Raw genomic sequence first — 21,279 nt, 5'->3', positions numbered from 1 at the left:
GAGAAGTGCTGGCAGGTCTCTATCTGTCCTCAAGAGTCATCCAGACATAGCTTTATTCTAGGAAGATATTGATACTAAAAGCATACTCCTCTCTATCTGATCCAGATTCAACAAATGGTGCCAAGAGCAAAATGCAAATTCCAGAGATCCTGGAATTCCATCCATTCTGGATTTTCTCCAAGAAAGCCTAGACAGAGGTCTTCATCCCAGTATCATTGTGCATCAGGTGCTATTTGCAGGATCCTCAGACTCCTTGGGAGACAATCCACAACTAGCATGATTCCTTTGAGCAGTTTGACTAGGCTACTCTTTCAAAAATGGGACCTTCTGCTAGTTTTGATGGCCCTGATAAGCCATCCCTTAAGTGTTGGCTTTTTATTTATCCATTAAGATTGTTTCTTGGTAGCTGTCAGGTCTCCAGGTGAGTGTCGGAGATGGCAGCCTTATGTATATGAGAGCCTTACCGTGTGTGCCATGAAGACAAGTGGTGCTCAGGACACCAGAATCCTTTCTTCCTAAAGTGACTTGCTTCTTCCACAGTTCCCAAGATGTTGTGCTTCCTTCACTCTGTCCAAAACTACAACATACAACTGAAAAGGGTGGCAGATGTCAGAATAGCATTGAAAATCTATCTCAAGTGTACAGGCTCCACAAGAAGATTGGGCTCCCTATTTGTGTCCTTCCCCAAAGTGCCAGGGACTCAGAGCTTCCAAGTCCTCCATCACTAGATGGATTAGACAGTGTATCATGGAAGCCTACAAATCATCAGGGGTTCCTGTCCCGGAAGGGATCAAGGCACACTCCATGAGATTCTTTGCTGCCTCAGGGATGGAAAAAGGTAGTGCGTCTACTTGAGAATTTTGCAAAGCGGACACTTGGTCTACAGCTAACACTTTCATTAAACCCCACAAGGTGGACCTTCTATCTTCTGCAGAGGCCTCCTTAGTCAGCAAGGTACTGCAGGTGGTAGGCCAGAAATAATATAGTTCTTGGAGCGAGGTCATAAAAAGGGGGGTATTTATTTACAAACTCTTGTTTTGATAAACTTCCCTTTATTTGTTCATTGCTCACTACTTCCCAGATGTCCAGATTTGTGGGAGATGTTGGGCTCCAGAATAAGAAAATTTAATGATAATTTCCTTTCTTCTAGCAACATCCCCCGCAATTCTACCCACTCGAGATGGCTCATGAACACCAGAAATTAAGTGAAATCATTACCATAGGATTGGTTTTCCTGGGTCTAATGAACATAGTTATTTTATTGTCTCTGGAATATTTTGGTAATAGTGGTATGCAAGTTTTACAGCTGGGAATAACTCATTTGGCAGCAAGGTGGAGCAGAGAGGGTGTGGCCAGAGTGCGCAAAGCCAAAATGCTGATCTGTCTCCATGAAGCTGCAGAGAGGAGAGCAACCCAGACATCCAGAACTATGGGAGATACTGGTAGCAGAAAGGAAATTATCAATAAGGAATTCTGTTTCCACTATTTAAAGTCTGCATCTTCAAATATTTGAAATGTCTACATTTCCCTTAAGAACTTTAGCATCTTAGCATTCCTCTAGAACTTTTTTCTTCCAGAATAGGTGATGGGAATCTGTGGAAAGATACATGCAATTTCCTTTTATGTAAACAAAAGTTTGTAAAAGTACTGTTGAATAGTTACATATTCATACCTCCACTATTTCTCCTGTCATGTTGAGTACCCTTTTTGCTTATCCTTTAGTTTAGAATTTTAGGTCTATGTTAACTGAAACATGGAGAATCTGATGCATTTTGTAAATTCATGCATCATGATTTTTGACTAGCGGTTCAAATGGAGTTTCCAGAAAAATCTAGAAGTTAAGAGAACACCTCCTTACTTATACAACAGTAATCACAAAACCCAAGCATGATGATTTATAAAGAGTACTACCATGCAAAACTTGTACTTGGATATTTAATTTGCCTACTTGTGAGAGATGATGCAAGGATGTTAGAAGCCCCTTTGAGAAAATTGTGTTTAGGCTCCCACAAAACTCAGGTGTGCACCATTCTGACCTTCTTCCCTTGTTCTAGGCCTGGAGATCTGGCCAGCATATGGGTATAACTTACACATATCTTTGCAAACACCTAGATCAAACGTGAGATCTAGTGACCATACAGCTGAGGAAGTGGTTTCAGAAACTTATCCGTACGAATCATCTAATTGTTATATATAATTTCCATATACATAGAAACTTCTTGGCTATAAATAGATAGTGGTCAGTCTTTTCTTTGAAAAAAGTCTCCTACTTATAAAAACATAATGTGAATTGTACTGTTGCTTCATTTTCTGACTTTAAAGAAATTCTCCAGTACAATTTAGAACAACTGTCACAAAAATCTTCATAATTTTTGTGCTGGCTGTTGTTTTTCTGGGGAACGAGAAAGTATTTTATACCTTTTGACACATAAGAGAACACTGGAGTTGCATTTAGTCTGTAATATTTGGTGATGAAGAGAGATATTGAAGCTAGCTTAGTTTACTTTAAATCTAATATGCTAATGGAAAAGTCTGGAAAAATCTTGAAATATGGATAGCAAAATATTTGTATGCACAACATTAAAGTACCTGAGCTATAAATGAAAACCCAACCTTTTATTCATCAACATTCACATTTACCGCCAAAGATACGTTAGAATTTCTCAAATACATGTTTTTTATTAAAAGCAGGAAAGAGGGTAACATAGCTTATTAATATGTAAACACAATTTTGTATACAGAAGAAATTGTAAGTTTAAGACATTAGATCAGAAATTACAAAGTAAGATCTCATGTGCTTTTTATTTTTTGGACTTATATTTTTGCTTTTGTTCATTAGGCAATAGGTAAATGTCCTTCCTACAAGAAGAGCGGATAATGACCACTGAGATTTGCTGCAAGCATTGATTTAATATTTCTTCTTTTGTTCAAAGGTTGAGTTTTATGATGAAACATTAGCAAAGCTGCAGAAAGAGCTGGAGCAATCAAAAGAACAGCTCTTACAATGGACTAAAAATCTGTATTCTACAGAACAGAATATTCAGGCTTTAAACATGGAAATAAGTTTATGGGAAAGAAATCACAGTCCATTGACAAGGTAATATTTCTCTTATCAAACTGTATTTTCATCATGTAATATCTTATGTCCTTAAAGTAGTAAATGCTGTACACTGTCAATATAAAATGTTTAAATAACTGCTAATTCTAGGCTTCAGGAATAAAATATACATTTTGCTATAAAGAACAGTTTAGTAAAAAATATTCTTCTTTTTCTGTCGGGAAGGAATATCTATGAAGCAATTCATATTATTGGGTTACAGATCCTCACATTTGTGACCTCAGAAGCTGATTAAATATTTGATCAAATTAAAAACCTCTAATGATGTGTTTCTTTTGTTGGCGTCCCCCCTTTGATGGATTTGCAGATAGCTGCCTGGCAGACCCAGTGTCCCAAATGTCATCTCTCCCTTTTCCTGTCCAGTCTCTCTCTCTCTTGATCTCTTCATTTTTCTTCCTTATTTTTAGTGTCTTGGGGGTTTGGGTGGGTTGGTTATTTTTTACTTTCTACTTTGTTGTTTTGGGTTTAGATTTTATGTTTTTCTCCTTCTCCAGTGAATCCAACTCCTCATCAAGGCTACATGCTGTTCAGTGTATCAGAGTAGAGTGGCTCTATAGGAGCAGGTCATGTATGTACCCAGGGTTGAGAGTTACAGGAGGGAAGTTGAGAAGCTTGGGTGATTAGTCTGCTTCTTGAGCCTTCAATCTGGTACATGTTAATTGCTCTCAGGGCCAGCTGCATTAAGCAACAACATGAAAGTGGGGATGGATATTGGTTTGGCTTTCACTGAACTACTTGTTGCTTTACCTACAGCTCCAGGAATATATCTCTAGTTTGGGGTGAGCAGATTTGAGGTCTTGCTGTTTACCCCTTTCTCCCCTACCCATCACTGCATGGAATAGCTGACCATCCAAAGGAAAAGACAATCCCACTGGCTGGGAAACACTGTCCTAATGAGGCAGTTTTAGCATACTTCTTAAGATATGGATGTAGCTCACTGTCACCTCTTGATTAGTTTAATTAATTATTTAGGGTGAGTTCTTATTCCTCCCCTTTCCCCACTTCCCTGTGCCTTTCATCAGCCTCCTCCTCCCTGCCATGTCTGTGCTTTGCTTCCCCACCTGTCTTCTGTTGAGTTGTCTTCTTGCCAGGGTGATTAAAATACTTTTCTGTACTAGTTCACTCACATCACATGGGATATTAGATGGGGTGGGATCCGAGTTACGCAGGAAAGAATTTTCTGGAGTATCTGGCTGATGAATCTTGCCCATATGCTCAGGGTTTAGCTGATCACCATATTTGTGGTCGGGAAGGAATTTTCCTCCAGGGCAGATTGGAAGAGGCCCTGGAGGTTTTTTGCCTTCCTCTGTAGCATGGGGCACGGGTCACTTGCTGGAGGATTCTCTGCTCTTTGAGGTCTTTAAACTACGATTTGAGGACTTCAGTAGCACAGATATAGGTGTGAGGTTTTTGCAGGAGTGGTAGGTGAAATTCTATGGCCTGCGTTGTACAGGAGGTCAGACTAGATGATCATAATGGTCCCTTCTGACCTAAAATATCTATGAATCTATGAATCACTGGCGGTGGTGTGAATGTGCATTGTACAAGCTTCTAGGTCATGTAAGACTGTAGTCTCTGGGCTGTTGATCTGCCTCCAGAGTCAAAGAATAGAGTGGCTGTCTGTGTGGGCCTATGTCTGTGAAAGCTGAACACTGCAAGAAAAAAAACCTCTGTGTTGGATTACCTGTAGCATCTTTGTAGGTTAGCCATCAGTGAAGAGTGGAGAGAGAAGGCAGGAATAAAAGGAGGCAAGGGGAGAGAAGGCCTACTGTTTCTTCCACTGTAAACAAAGATCTCTGAATCGTCTCTCACTAAGGTGGCCTACCTGGCTCTCTTTTCAAAACAAATCAAGCACAATGTCTTGCTTTGCACAGAAAAGATTAGACTTGTGCCCTCTTTACTGCTGAGCCACAGTCTTCTGTGTAAGTACAAGTCAACCAGTCAGCAACTCTTTTGTCTGAGGACAGATCAGGGCAATGGTATCAGCATGTGGACCACATGACACCAAAAATTTAGTGTAAGCCCCATTGCCACTATGTTTCTGCATAGCCTTTAAACACTTAATTCCATTTCTACTAGATGGATGAAAAGAGTTTGCAAATGTTGTCGTCTGTTTAGCTTCAGAAAAATACTTTATGCATTCTGATAATTATTTTAATAATACATTATTTTCTGTGGAAATTGTGTCTCAAGTAAGGTATAATATACATTTTATAATGTGTAGGTTTACGCTTTCTCTTTTGGAAGGTAAAAGGAAGATACAGTTCTGTTTGAAGTTTTCTTTTCTGAACATTCAAAAAAAAAAAAAAATAGAAGGAAGCCATCAGCAGAATGATCTAAGCCAGTATAATCTGTTCCTTATTTACAGAACCCCAGATCTTATTTTTTATTTTTCCTCTGGTGCTGAGTAGTCATCATCCTCGGATGAAAGTTTTGAAATAAAACTGCTATTTTAAAAAACAACCCCTCTTCAAATAATTTTGAGTACTTAAAAAGATCTTCTACCCATACAAATTTTATCTTCCTCTCATTATTATCATTGTTCATTGTGAATTTACCACTCTTCATTCTGTACTCTGCCCTGATACCTGTTCTAGGTCCTGATATGTTGGTACATATTTGTAAGTTGAATAATAGAAATAGTGTTAAAATAGATTTAATTGGGACACTAGTTAAATTGCTGTCGGGAAAAGAATCAAACCTCAGTTTTGCAGATGCCCCAGATGACTGAATGGCTTTGTAGGCTCAACTGTAAATACTTCCCTCACAAAGTTCACAGCAAAACTCCACTGGACTTTCTCAACTACACCACAGGAGAACCACAGGAGATTCAAGAAACGAAACTCACAATTGGTCATAACGGAAAATATATGTATTTATATTGGAATTCAGTTTTAATAATCACTGTTTATGGTTATTTCTCTGTATTGATCAAAAAGTACTTTAAAAACTTTTTCCCATTTATGCTGAGGTATTTGCCTCTCACTTAAACTAATCAGTAGGCATTTGATCATAAGGAACAGATTTGAACTGATTTTTTCAATATTTTCAAAGGAAGGAAAAAATATTTCACATTTTGAGGGCTGCCTGGCTGCAGGTAAACAATGCACAGCTTGTTCAGAAACTCAATTTTCTTACTTCCCATCTTTGGCATTAAAATATTTAGCAGAATTTGTTATATTCTTGCGAGACTAATTTTTTTTTATATTAATTCATCTAATTTTTAAAGTTCATGGTTTTATGATAAAGTATATAGTGATCATTAAGGTATAGTTATTAAAACAACGACTATACAAATTGTTCTTAACTGTAAAATTCCATTTGTATTTCTACAGTCTTTCTTGGGTCACTTCTGAAAGCATGTTAAATTTAAATGAAATGGAAATATTCCCTTTGAAAGACCATTTGACTCATGACATAAATTATTATGCTAGTTTTGGCCATTGTAAAAATGGCATAAAACTCACAGTGAAGGGTCTATGGCAACCTCTTTGATTCGGATTTCACATAAACATACAACATGCTGGCAGTTTTTTTCAAAGTCTAGAGGAACCCCATCTGATTTCAGGACTTTGAAATTTTCTCAACTCAATGGGTAAAAGTATTACGCAATGTTAAATAACAAATCATATAAATTTCAGAATAACATATAATAATATGCATTTTATTTTGTGACCAATCTAATGAAGAGTTTCAGGAGCTAAGAATGAGGTCATAAGATAGTCCTTTGGTCTGTTCTTGATCTAGAATTCTTGATGTAACCTCTTCTTTCAGCTCCTGCAACTCTTCATTAGGTTGATCAAAAAAACCCCACAAACACTATATGCTGCATTTTCATCAAACGTACTTTATAAACCTAAACTAAAACTTAGCCCTTCTCTTAAGTGCATCAATTATCACAGTTTAAACAAGTTAGCCTTCTCAAAATAGAATGAAGATCTTTGGTTCTTGAAAAAATAACAAAGCTTTTGTAAACCATTGGGTAACCATTGGGTGTATGGAGTTTTGGGAAGCTCTTTGTAACAGGTTTTTTTTTTCATTTGTTCCCTATTTACTTAGCATCTCTTATCCTCCAGTTCTTCAGGCATCCTTTCTGGGCTCTCAAGTGAATCCCCTTTTCTCCTGGCCCTTCCTTCAATAGTTCTGACCCCCAGCCTCCTCCAGGTGAATCGATGGCAATGAAATCCCCACTGTTTCCTAGTGGTTTCCAACTTACCAGATCTCTTCTCTCATTGGCTTTATTTTGCTAGCTGGGTATTCACCATATCTCAGGTAGCCAATTGCTCTAATTGGTCCCTGTCTCCTCTTATCTCTTAATTGTTCCCTGATATAGCCCTCCATTCGTTGGTTCTTCTCAGCTTTCCTCTCTGGTCTGCAGCTCTGATAAGTGCACAGTTTTATTTCAAAATATTGACTCCAACTGGTACCTCTTATCATAGTCTTGTCCTTGGGTCTGTTCTTGATTTAGAATTCTAGCTGTAACCTCTTCCTTGGGGTATCAAATACATAAGTGTCACAAGAAGAAAGGTAGAGGGGCAAAATTTGTTTCTTTCTCACCTTTTCTCTATATAGCTATAAATATTGATTCAATGTTTAAAGGGGCAGACATTCTTTACCTCAGTTACTTTTTATTTCAATTGAATTTGTGTTGACCTCTCTGTGAAAAGTGTGCTTAAATCACACAATGTACTGCCAATTATATTGCCATATGTGAATAAGATCACAAATTAACATGCACATATCACAGCTCCTTCTTTTCTTCCTGTTCAGCATGAAAGAAAAAATATTTACAAATCTCTCATCTCTGCATGAAAAACCAGTGACCTGAGAAGTGCACTTGTTCACACTATAACTAGCATTGATATGTCAACTTCCTGTACCAACTGGAAAAAAAACAACAACCAGAATCCCTCCTCTTATGGAATTAAAAAATTCAATGGAAGAGTCATAAATGGGGTATCCTTAAATGAATAGTAGCTGTCTAAAAAATTAAATAAGTCAAAGAGCACTCAAGTACTCAGAACAACACCTCCCTAATACCAGTAAAACACTCAGCCTATGTGTGTGTGTGTCTGCATTCCACATACTGTATATAAAAAAATAGTATTATATTTATTCCTTTTGGATTAATATAAATGAAATTCTGGAAAAACATTAGCCTATATGAAACATCTGTCAAATATTCATTGTGAACAAATACTTCTTATTGTCAGAATCCTAGAGATTGTTCAATGTATTTGATCTGATGTAAGCATGGTTGGTTCTGTTACCTCTCTCAATTTGTATAGAACTTTTCCTGCATTACTTGGCAATGTTTGTTCGCCACTTCTAGCCTTTTGAACATGGACTTCTGCAGGACTTATAGTGCTCATTTGTAATAGACTATTTTTGCACTGATAAGTAAATCTTGAGTGCCCTTTTCTGCATTGCTGAAGTGATAGCCATTTATTTCGCACAATCAACACTTTATATAATCTATTATTCTTGTAGGGTATCTATCATTGTGGTATCTAAGCACTATACAACAATTAGAGATAGCACTGATTGTGTCCTAAATGGCAATATTTTCACCTTCCTTTGTTCCTACTGTACATGTTTAGGTATTTATTTTGTTTTCTCTTCTTTCTATGGCTCTCCAACTCCCCCAGTTGTGTTTTTAGAATTAGGATGTGCCATTACAGAGGGAAGACATCATAAAGAGCATACAGTCAGTTTAACTTCAGTATGCGGAAAGATAATGGAGCAAATAATTAAGCAATCCATTTGCAGATACCTAAAAGATAATAAGATGATAAGTAACAGTCAACATGGATTTATCAAGAACAAATCTTGTCAAACCAACCTAATAGCTTTCTTTGACAGGGTTACAAGCCTTGTGAATGGGGGAAGCGATAGATGTGGTATATCTTGACTTTAGTAAGGCTTTTGGTACTGTCTTGCATGACCGTCTCATAAACAAATTAGGGAAAAACAACCTAGATGGAGCAACTATAAGGTGAGTGCATAACTGGTTGGGAAACTGTTCCCAGAAAGTAGTTATCAGTGGTTCACAGTCGAGCTGGAAGGACATATCAAGTATGGTCTTACACGAATCAGTTCTGTGTTTGATCTGTTTAATATAATCATCAGTGATATAGATAATGGCAAATAGAGTACACTTTTAAAGTTTGCAGATGATACCAAGATGGGAGGAGTTGCAAGTGCTTTGGAGAATAGGATTATAATTCAGAATGATCTGGACAAACTAGAGAAATGGTCTGAAGTAAAAAGGATGAAATAAGGACAAATGCAAAGTTCTCCACTTAAGTAGGAAAAATCAGATACACACCTACAAAATGGGAAGTGACTGCCTAGGAAGGAGAACTGCAGAAAGGGAGAAAGGGGTCATAGTAGATCACAAGCTAAATATGAGTGTAACATGGTTGCAAAAAAAACCAAACATCATTCTGGGATGTATTAGCAAGAGTGTTGTAAACAAGACACAAGAAGTAATTCTTCCAATTCACTCCATGCTGATTAGGCCTCAACTGTAGTATTATGTCTAGTTCTAGGCACTACATTTCAGGTAGGATATGGAAAAATTTGAGAAGAGCAACAAAAATAATGAAAGGTCTAAAAAAATGACCTATGATTTGAAATTGAAAAAAATTGGTTTGTTTAGTTTGGAGAAGGGGAGACTGAGGCAGGACATGAACATAAGAATGGCCATACTGGGTCAGACCAAAGGTCCATTCAGCCCAGTATCCTGTCTGCCAACAGTGGCCAATGCCAGGTGCTCCAGAGGGAGTGAACCTAACAGGTAATGATCAAGTGATCTCTCTCCTTCCATCTATCTCCACCCTCTGACAAACAAACAGAGGCTAGGGACACCATTCCTTACACATCATGGCTAATAGCCATTAATGGACTTAACCTCCATGAATGTATCTAGTTCTCTTTTAAACCCTGTTATAGTTCTAGTCTTCACAACCTCCTCAGGCAAGTGAAGGCTAGGACTATAACAGGGTTTAAAAGAGAACTAGATACATTCATGGAGGTTAAGTCCATTAATGGCTATTAGCCAGGATGGGTAAGAATGGTGTCCCTAGCCTCTGTTTGTCAGAGGGTGGAGACGAATGGCAGGAGAGAGATCACTTGATCATTACCTGTTAGGTTCACTCTCACTGAGGCACCTGGCATTGGCCACTGTCGGCAGACAGGATACTGGGCTGGATGGACCTTTGGTCCTACCCCGTATGGCCATTCTTATGTTCTTATGTTCATATCCTGCCTCAATCTTCCCTTCTCCAGACTAAACAAACCATTTTTTTTTTCAATTTCCAATCATGTCATGTATTCTAGACATAACAGTTTTCAAGTATATAACATGTTGCTACAACTAAGTGTGTGTGGGGGGGAATTGTTCTTTTTAATCTCTGAGGATAGGACAAGAAGCAATGGGTTTAAATTGCAGCAAGGGCAGTTTAGCCTGGACATTAGGAAAAAACTGTCAATGTGGTTAGCTATTGGAATAAATTTCCTAGGGAGGTTGTGGAATCTCTATCACTGGAGATTTTTAATAACAGGTTAGACAAACACCATTCACGGATGGTCTAGATCAGAGGTTCTCAAACTTTAGCAACCCAAGGACCCTCATTTTGATTTAAATTTTTTTCCAGACCTCCCTGCCCCTACTCATCCACAGGCCCCATCCCCCCCACCCAAGACCCCAACCCACCTCTTCCCACCCCCACTGCACCCCTATCCCTTCTATTCCCTGCCTATTTCCGCCCCTTCCCCCAAGCGCACCTCTTCCCACTTCTCCCCCTTCTTCCAAGCATGCCAGTGAACACCTGTTCCCCAGCATGCAGGAGGCATTGGGAGGGTTGGGGAGGAGTTGATCAGTGTGGCTGGTGGCCCCAGACATGATTCCACCCACTCCTCCCCCTCCCTCCCAGAGCCTCCTGCATGCCACTGAACAGCTGTTCATCGGTGAGCAGGAGGAACTGGGAGGGAGGGGGAGGAGTTGATCAGCGGGGCTAGCAGACCCCCTGCAGTACCCTCGCAGACCCCCAGGAGTCTGCAGACCCCATTTTGAGGAATGCTGGTCTAGATAATACTTAGTCCTGCCTCAGTGCAAGGGACTGGACTAAAAGGCCTCTCAAGGTCCCTTCCAGTCCTATGATTCTATGATTTATAACAGAACAAAGTCCATCTGATCTCTTCTGTTAAGGTATTCTACAAAAGGGGTCCTTCTGCAGAAAATACTCTACCACTTGCACCCCATTACCCTGGACCTAACTGAAAGCATCCCTGTAGTGAATATGTAGCTGTCTTGGAGAGTTGGACTGGATAGGTGCTCTCTGAGGTAGCTCAGTTCCAGTCCGTGACATATATTGTAGGTCATGACTAGAAAGTTACATTCAATCCAGTAAGGGCGAGCAATGCACGTAGAAAGTAAGACTTTGTGTGTTCCATGTTGAAACTAAAGAACATATGGACAAACATGTTTTTTTGTGACAAAATGGACTCAATACATCTTAAAACAGTCTGAGTAGCGTTCTGAAATGGTGCCTGCCTACTTAACTGTTTGTATGTTGACATAATATAGATTTGTAGTAGGCAGAGTTGACAATCTTAAACCAAATGTTGATGCACTAATCTACATGACAGGAACTGTGATAATTAGTTGCCATGCTTGAAAAAGCTATAGACAGATTCAGTGTGGCTAGGTGCAATCAGTCTCGAAATTAATGCATAGATGGAAGAGACACTTTTTCATTATCACCTACTTTGGGGGAAACAGTGGGCACAGTCCTGTCAGAGTTCAGACTGATGGATATAGATACAAATCATTTTTATATGATCTGCCTATTTATTAGAATTGCTTTCCTGCTCTCTGTATGAAAGTCCATGATGCATTACATACTGAACTTCCCAATTTTCAGACTGCTGTTCTTACTGCAAGAAATAATGAAATGGATTCATTACTTTATTCTTGAAATATTCTGATTTATTTTAGGATATAATCTCATCACTGATTTCATATACCCTTCTCCTATTTGATTCACTTATTTTACAGCCCAGGGAACTTATATGTACTATACAGATTCATAAGAATGTTAAATAAACATTGTAGAATAAGTACAGAAGATGGGAACAGTTGAAGTCTAAAGGTTTTATCAGCATCGGTTTGGACTCACAACTAATGAAGTCACAAGAAACCCAAATTTATGCCAGCTACAGGATACCACTGTTTCTGTATATGCCCAATACTGTGCAGAAAAAAAAGATAAAAATGTTTTAGAGATTCTTTAAAAATAATCCTGTATAGATAAATTCCTAAATTACCATTAATCCAACTGTCCAGACACCTGAGATAGAGCAAAATTATAACTAATACATTTAGAAACCTCTAAAATAGCTTTTTTCAATTCATAATAATGCCATAAATGTAACAAATGATATGCAGGGAAATGTGAAGGCTAAAAAGAAACTGTTGTGACTTCTTTGGAAAGGTGAAAATTAACCCTACTTCAGTGATATAAATCACACATTTGTAGTCCTGATTAGTCACAATAGATCAGTCCAGGCATGAAGTATCCATTCTCGGCCTCAGGCCAAGGTGACTTGGGAGTGAAATTCTACTTTTTTTTAGGAGAAAGCAGAAAATATCTCCAGGGCTGGTTGTTTAAAAAACAAAACAAAACCTGTCTGAAGCCACCCAGAGGTTTAGTGTGAGCGAAGTAGTTGTTAGTTGTTCTCCTATGAGGAATTTTCCCATTGGAGTCTTGTTGAGCTTTTTGACCCTTCTGCTTTGACTCAGTGCTGTGCCAGGGAGAGTGTGCGTGTCTAGATGGTGGGTGAGGGGCTGATTGATTCCACAAAAGAAACCTCTGCTTTTGCAGGCTCTCTCAGGGAATCAACCACAGTAGTCTGGAGATCTTCTGCAATATGTTTTGGAACTAGACACATTCTGATGCTTTGTATGGGCTCCATACAGGGATAACTGGGTGAAATGTAAGGGATTCTGATATACAGAAGGTCAGACTAGATGATCTAATGATCCCTTTTGGCCTTAAAATATCTGTGAATTTACTCAGCCCCACTCTGCCATTTCTGTGGCAACGACTGTTTTCTGTTACTTGCTGCAGGAACTCAGATACAGGATAGCAGTACTTTGTGTGTAACTACATATGGTAAAGGTCCTAAGAATCATAGAATATCAGGGTTGGAAGGGACCTCAGGAGGTCATCTAGTCCAACCCCCTTCTCAAAGCAGGACAAATCCCCAATTAAATCATCCCAGCCAGGGCTTTGTCAAGCCTGACCTTAAAAACTTCTAAGGAAGGAGATTCTATCACCTCCTGTCATAAATATAAAGGGAAGGGTAAACCCCTTTGAAATCCCTCCTGGCCAGGGGAAAGCTCCTCTCACCTGTAAAGGGTTAAGAAGCTAAAGGTAACCTCGCTGGCACCTGACCAAAATGACCAATGAGGAGACTAGATACTTTCCAAAGCTGGGAGGAGGGAGAGAAACAAAGGGTCTGCATGTCTGTCTATATGCTGGGCTTTGTCGGGGATAGACCAGGAATGGAGTCTTAGAACTTGTAGTAAGTAATCTAGCTAGGTATGTGTTAGATTATGATTTCTTTAAATGGCTGAGAAAAGAATTGTGCTGAATAGAATAACTATTTCTGTCTGTGTATCTTTTTTGTAACTTAAGGTTTTGCCTAGAGGGGTTCTCTATGTTTTTGAATCTAATTACCCTGTAAGATATCTACCATCCTGATTTTACAGGGGGGATTTCTTCATTTCTATTTACTTCTATTTTTATTAAAAGTCTTCTTGTAAGAAACTGAATGCTTTTTCATTGTTCTCAGATCCAAGGGTTTGGGTCTGTGGTCACCTATGCAAATTGGTGAGGCTTTTTTATCCAACATTTCCCAGGAAAGGGGGGGTGCAAGTGTTGGGAGGATTGTTCATTGTTCTTAAGATCCAAGGGTCTGGGTCTGTAGTCACCTAGGCAAATTGGTGAGGCTTTTTACCAAACCTTGTCCAGGAAGTGGGGTGCAAGGTTTTGGGGAGTATTTTGGGGGGAAGGACGCGTCCAAACAGCTCTTCCCCAGTAACCAGTATTAGTTTGGTGGGGGTAGCGGCCAGTCCAAGGACAACGGGTGGAATATTTTGTACCTTGGGGAAGTTTTGACCTAAGCTGGTAAAGATAAGCTTAGGAGGGTTTTCATGCAGGTCCCCACATCTGTACCCTAGAGTTCAGAGTGGGGGAGGAACCTTGACATGGTGGCATAGTGGTGGGATTAACCTGAAATCATTTTGAGATCCAGTTGAGATTTTTTGAACTAGAAATACAGATTTTAAAAAGGAAATTTTTTTTTCCTTTGGAAAGGAAGTCCAGAAAGCAGCTGAAACTGAAAGCAGCTTGTTTTTTCTCTGCTTTGTGGCCAAGCAGAGACAAAAGGGGATTATCTTTGTGAATTGCAGGTTTTCTTTGCCTGGAGGCAGGGTACTTAACTCCTGCAGGGAAATTCACAGTCTTCCAACCCAGAGTTTTTTTTTTCTTTTCTTCCTAAAAGTAAATAGTGGGTGTGTGTTCTACCCATTTGCTTTTTCTTTGGGCTGGGTAAGCAGGTTTCCAAGTAGTTGGAGGTTTTTTGCTTTAATTTGGGCCCAGAGCAGAGACAAGGGAATTGTCTTTTTCTGTAGGCTGACAATCACTATCAGAGAATAGTTATTCTATTCCAGCACAGCAAAATTTTACAGCCAAGTTTTGTTTGTTTATTTCTAAACCTCGGGTGTAAAGTTAGTTAAAAACAGAGAGGTTAGAATGACCAAATCTGCAGCTCGACTACAGCTGGAATTAGCCAAATTTCAGGCTGAGGAAAAACAAAGGGAACATGAAAGACAGATAGAACTCATGCGGCTGAAGAAGGAGGAGAAGGAAGAAGAGAGGAAGCATGTGAAGGAGGAGAAGGAAAAAGAGAGGAAGCATGTGGAGGAGGTGGAGAGGATAAAGGCCCGGCAGAATGTACCAACAATGTACCTAGCAATCCTTCTCCAGGTACCACTTCCCATCCCAGAAAGTTCCCCACCTACAAGGCAGGTGATGATACTGAGGCCTTCTTAGAAAACTTCAAAAGGGCCTGCCTTGGGTACAACATCTCTACTGACCAATACATGGTAGAGCTAAGGCCGCAGCTCAGTGGACCCTTAGCTGAGGTGGCAGCTGAAATGCCTAAAGAACACATGAACAAGTATGAACTGTTTAAATCCAAGGCGAGAGTCAGAATGGGGATAACACCCGAGCAGTCTCGTCGGAGGTTCAGAGCCCTAAGGTGGAAACCAGACATGTCATTTACCTGACATGCCTACCACATTGTGAAACATTGGGATGCCTGGATATCAGGAGCAAGTGTTGAATCTCCAGAAAATTTGCCCTTCCTAATGCAAATGGAACAATGTTCCTGAGGAAATAGAAAGATTCATCCTAGATGGGAAACCCAAAACTGTAATCGAGGCAGGAGAGATTGGAGCCAGATGGGTGGAGGTGGCAGAGAAGAGGAAAGCTGGTCGCAGTTGGAGCGGAGACCAGAAGGGACCACCCCAGACCACACTCTATTACCGGGGGCCGCCCAAGGCCCCACCTACCTCCCAAAGAACCCTCCAGACCCCTTATCGTCCCGCCACCCCATTCTCCAGCAACCCTCCTCGCCCCAGTGACCCGTCAGCTGGACGATGTTTTAAATGTAACGAGCTGGGGCATGTAAAGGCCAACTGCCCCAAGAACCCCAACAGATTACAGTTCATTGCACCGGAATCACACCAGAGGTCCACAGGCCCAGATACCTCCCAGATACCCTTGGAGCGGAGGGAAACTGTGAGTGTGGGCGGGAAGAAGGTCACCGCGTGGAGGGACACCGGAGCGCAAGTGTTAGCTATCCATGCTTCCTTAGTGGACCCCAATTTAATCAACCCAGAGATCCAAGTGACGATTCAACCCTTCAAGTCCAACTCTTTCAATTGGCCTACAGCCAAGTTGCCTGTCCAGTACAAGGGCTGGTCAGGAATGTGGACTTTTGCAGTCTATGATGATTATCCCATCCCCATGCTGTTGGGGGAAGACTTGGCCAATCATGTGAAGCAGGCCAAGAGGGTGGGAACGGTCACCTGCAGCCAGGCTAAACAAGCTGTGAGGCCTAGCTCTGTTCTGGAAACTTCTATCAGGACCCGGTCAGAGGTGATGGACCCGGACCCCAGGCCAATGTCTGCAACAGCAGTAGTGGATCAAGTCCCAGAGACCCAGGCGGAACCAGTCCCAGAACCGGAACCAGCCGAACAACCAACACCAGACCCCGTGTCAGCACTGAATTCAGTACTTGCAACCTCAACACCAGAGGGCCCCACCGAACCTGAACTGGCAGCAGCCGATAACCCTACACAAGAGGCTCAGCCGGAGCCTGAATCCCAACATAGTGCACCAGCGGGGAGCAGTTCACAGTCAACAGAAACAGCTCCATCCCCTATATCGCTTCCAGAGGGACCAAGCCTAGGTCCACAATCCACTGAGGAACTGATGTCTCCAGCATCAAGGGAACAGTTCCAGACTGAACAGGAAGCAGATGAAAGCCTCCAGAGAGCTTGGATGGCGGCACGGAGCAACCCACCGCCTCTCAGCTCTTCTAATCGATCCAGGTTTGTTGTAGAAAGAGGACTTTTATACAAGGAAACTCTTTCTGGTGGACACCAGGAAGACTGGCATCCTCAGAGACAGTTGGTAGTTCCAACTAAATACTGGGCCAAGCTCTTGAGCTTAGCCCACGATCACCCTAGTGGCCATGCTGGGGTGAACAGGACCAAAGACCGTTTGGGGCGGTCATTCCACTGGGAGGGAATGGGAAAGGATGTTTCTACCTATGTCCAGTCTTGTGAGGTGTGCCAAAGAGTGGGAAAACCCCAAGACCAGGTCAAAGCCCCTCTCCAGCCACTCCCCATCATTGAAGTTCCATTTCAGCGAGTAGCTGTGGATATTCTGGGTCCTTTTCCGAAAAAGACAGCCAGAGGAAAGCAGTACATACTGACTTTCATGGATTTTGCCACCCGATGGCCGGAAGCAGTAGCTCTAAGCAACACCAGGGCTAAAAGTGTGTGCCAGGCACTAGCAGACATTTTTGCCAGGGTAGGTTGGCCCTCCGACATTCTCACAGATGCAGGGACTAATTTCCTGGCAGGAACTATGAAAAACCTTTGGGAAGCTCATGGGATAAATCACTTGGTTGCCACTCCTTACCACCATCAAACAAATGGCATGGTGGAGAAGTTTAATGGAACTTTGGGGGCCATGATACGTAAATTCGTAAATGAGCACTCCAATGATTGGGACCTAGTGTTGCAGCAGTTGCTCTTTGCCGACAGAGCTGTACCACATCCCAGTTTAGGGTTTTCCCCATTTGAACTTGTATATGGCCGTGAGGTTAAGGGGCCATTGCAGTTGGTGAAGCAGCAATGGGAGGGATTTACACCTTCTCCAGGAACTAACATTCTGGACTTTGTAACCAACCTACAAAACACCCTCCGAACCTCTTTAGCCCTTGCTAGAGAAAACTTACAGGATGCTCAAAAAGAGCAAAAAGCCTGGTATGATAAACATGCCAGAGAGCATTCCTTCAAAGTAGGAGACCAGGTGTGACGAAGTGGGACTGTTCTTAATGTTTCCTCTGAATAGTGTGGGGGTGCCTCAGTTTCCCCTATGCAGTTCTTAAGTATCTAGGGGGTGGAGTAAGGGTGTATGATCATTGCAGAGCCCTAGAGGGCAGGTGTGTGAAGGGGTCTGGACACAGAGAATGGGCGACACCCTGTTTCCTGGCAACTGATGGCCTGGGCCCTTCCCCCCCTGCAAGGTGAGAGCTGAAGGGTTGGAGAACAAAGGAATCAGGTGACCTCCTGGCCCGGGAAAGGAACAAAGCCCAGAGGAGGAGGGGCTGGAGGGGGTTTCAGTTGGGGGCTGGCTGGGACATGGAGTGAAGTGCAGATGTGGTTGTCTGGCTCACTGCCCCCCAAAATGGACCCAGCTGAGGGGTCCCGTTCTCTGCACCTGCAAGCTCTGTTTTAGACCATGTTCCTGTCATCTAATAAACCTTCTGTTTTACTGGCTGGGTGAGAGTCACGTCTGACTGCGAAGTTGGGGTGCAGGACCCTCTGGCTTCCCCAGGAGCCCCGCCTGAGCGGACTCGCTGTGGGAAGCGCACGGAGGGGCAGAGGATGCTGAATGCTCCGAGGTCAGACCCAGGAAGGTGGAAGCTGAGTGAGCTGCGTGTCCTGAAGACAGGCTGCTCACAGAAAGGCGACTGCCCCAGAGTCCTGACTGGCTTCATGGGGAGCAGTTCCAGATCATTGCCCAGGGACTCCGTGACAACTGGTGGCAGCGGTGGGATGTACTGCACCCCGTGGATGGTGCTTCCTGCAGTAAGTGACTGGGGAGCAGTAACACGCAGGGGGATTGCCGAGGACCAGGCCTGCTGAAGGCTCAGAGAGGAGCGGTTTCGGGGGGCGGTTAACCCCTGGGAGTGTGTGACCAGCGAGAAGGACTGTGCAGTAATGGGGTCCCCCTGGGGACTGCAGTGAGCAGTCTCAGTGGCGGAGGAGTCTGCAGCTCGACCCTGGCAAAGAGGTGGTGACCTCGAGAAGGGCTGGCAGACTAGGGGTTCTCCCTGGAAACCGTGGGGAGCTGAGAACACACGGGCCTGTGAGTCCACAACAACTTGGGAGGAGCGGAGTGATGGCCTGTCACCGTCTCCTTAAGAAGGACATTGTAACCCTGTGCAGAAAGAGAGGGTTGAGCGTTGGAAAGTTCACCAAAGCAGAGTTAATCGTGCAGCTGGAGGAGGATGACCGCTCTAAGGAACAGATTCCTGACCCCAACTGGGGGTATAGCAGGATCTGGGAGCAGCTGAAGCGGGAGCCAGGCATCGCCAAGACTCCTGTCCCCGACCAGACGAGGGTCTTCACGATCGGGTTCCCCATCGGGGGATCGAGACGGACGGGATTGGAGCCGAGTCTGAGAGAGCAAGAGGACCATGGGAGACAGCGAGAGCCCGAGAAAGAGCTGCAGAAGCAGCAGCAGGATGAACTGGCGGTGGGGGAGCGGAGAGGCCTAGGGGACCTCCCCGGGGTGAGTGGGGATAGATCCCGGGGGGCCAGTTCTGCAGGGAACCTCGAGACTAAATTGCTGCCCCTGGTTAAGGGGGGTGTGTGTGGATGCCCACCTCACTGCCTTTGAGCAGGCTGGCGATTTGAACCAAGGGGACCCTGCGGAAAAGCCCCGGTGTCTAGCTCCCTTGCTGGGTCCCAAGGCCATAGACTCCGTCAGCCAGATGGTTGGGGATGTGGACAGGCTCCCACTCCTGACCCCAACCTATATGTCTGTGTGGAGTTTCCTGGGGCCAGGCCCCCCGGACCTCCAGTGGGAGCAGAAGGTGATGGTCAATGGGGAGACATTCTTGGGGTGGCCAAAGGGCATGGGCTGCATAAACCTTCCCACATACGGCCTGCGAGTGCTATCGACCACCCCTGACCTAAGGGAGGGCGTGAAACTGGAAGGGCCTGGTGTAACTCCTACCAAGGAATGGGAGAGATGCTGGGGCATCCATGGGAACGTTGGTGGCTTCGAACTTCCCCAGGTCACCGGCTAAAGTGACCCCGCTCAGTTCGATCTCGAAGGGGGGAGAGATGTGATGAAGTGGGACTGTTCTTAATGTTTCCTCTGAATAGTGTGGGGGTGCCTCAGTTTCCCCTATGCAGTTCTTAAGTATCTAGGGGGTGGAGTAAGGGTGTATGATCATTGCAGAGCCCTAGAGGGCAGGTGTGTGAAGGGGTCTGGACACAGAGAATGGGCGACACCCTGTTTCCTGGCAACTGATGGCCTGGGCCCTTCCCCCCCTGCAAGGTGAGAGCTGAAGGGTTGGAGAACAAAGGAATCAGGTGACCTCCTGGCCCGGGAAAGGAACAAAGCCCAGAGGAGGAGGGGCTGGAGGGGGTTTCAATTGGGGGCTGGCTGGGACATGGAGTGAAGTGCAGATGTGGTTGTCTGGCTCACTGCCCCCCAAAATGGACCCAGCTGAGGGGTCCCGTTCTCTGCACCTGCAAGCTCTGTTTTAGACCATGTTCCTGTCATCTAATAAACCTTCTGTTTTACTGGCTGGGTGAGAGTCACGTCTGACTGCGAAGTTGGGGTGCAGGACCCTCTGGCTTCCCCAGGAGCCCCGCCTGAGCGGACTCGCTGTGGGAAGCGCACGGAGGGGCAGAGGATGCTGAATGCTCCGAGGTCAGACCCAGGAAGGTGGAAGCTGAGTGAGCTGCGTGTCCTGAAGACAGGCTGCTCACAGAAAGGCGACTGCCCCAGAGTCCTGACTGGCTTCATGGGGAGCAGTTCCAGATCATCGCCCAGGGACTCCGTGACACCAGGTCATGGTCTTAAGGGTGCTCCAGGCCCATAAAATGGAAGCATCGTGGGAAGGGCCATTCACGGTCCAGGAGCGCCTGGGAGCTGTTAATTATCTCATAGCATTCCCCACCTCCAACCGAAAGCCTAAGGTGTACCATATTAATTCTCTAAAGCCCTTTTATTCCAGAGAATTAAAGGTTTGTCAGTTTACAGCCCAGGGAGGAGACGACGCTGAGTGGCCTGAAGGTGTCTACTACGAAGGGAAATGTGCTGGTGGTGTGGAAGAGGTGAACCTCTCCATGACCCTTGGGCGTATGCAGCGACAGCAGATCCAGGAGCTGTGCACTAGCTACGCGGCAAAGTTCTCAGCCACCCCAGGACTGACTGAACGGGCATACCACTCCATTGACACAGGTAATGCTCACCCAATTAGGGTCCAACCTTACCGGGTGTCTCCTCAAGCTAAAACTGCTACAGAACGGGAGATCCAGGATATGTTACAGATGGGGGTAATCCGCCCCTCTGAAAGTGCATGGGCATCTCCAGTGGTTCTAGTTCCCAAACCAGATGGGGAAATACGTTTTTGCGTGGACTACCGTAAGCTAAATGCTGTAACTCGCCCAGACAACTATCCCATGCCACGCACAGATGAACTATTAGAGAAACTGGGACGGGCCCAGTTCATCTCTACCTTGGACTTAACCAAGGGGTACTGGCAGGTAGCGC

The 21,279-nt window shown here is 43.6% G+C and overlaps 1 protein-coding gene across 1 annotated transcript in view; it reads left to right on the top strand.

Annotated features, from left to right (window-relative positions):
- Positions 1 to 21,279, top strand: part of LOC125631062 (uncharacterized) — a 129,707-nt gene that overhangs the window by 32,424 nt on the left and 76,004 nt on the right. The window contains exon 5 of the mRNA XM_075124651.1: positions 2,934 to 3,097. Within this exon, the coding sequence (XP_074980752.1) occupies positions 2,934 to 2,958 (25 nt within the window). The 3' untranslated portion in view covers positions 2,959 to 3,097. The remainder of the gene's footprint in view (positions 1 to 2,933; positions 3,098 to 21,279) is intronic.

The sequence above is a fragment of the Caretta caretta genome, chromosome 2, assembly GCF_965140235.1.
Source record: "Caretta caretta isolate rCarCar2 chromosome 2, rCarCar1.hap1, whole genome shotgun sequence".
Lineage (NCBI taxonomy): Eukaryota > Metazoa > Chordata > Testudines > Cheloniidae > Caretta > Caretta caretta.
This window is presented reverse-complemented; position numbering and strand designations above follow the sequence as displayed.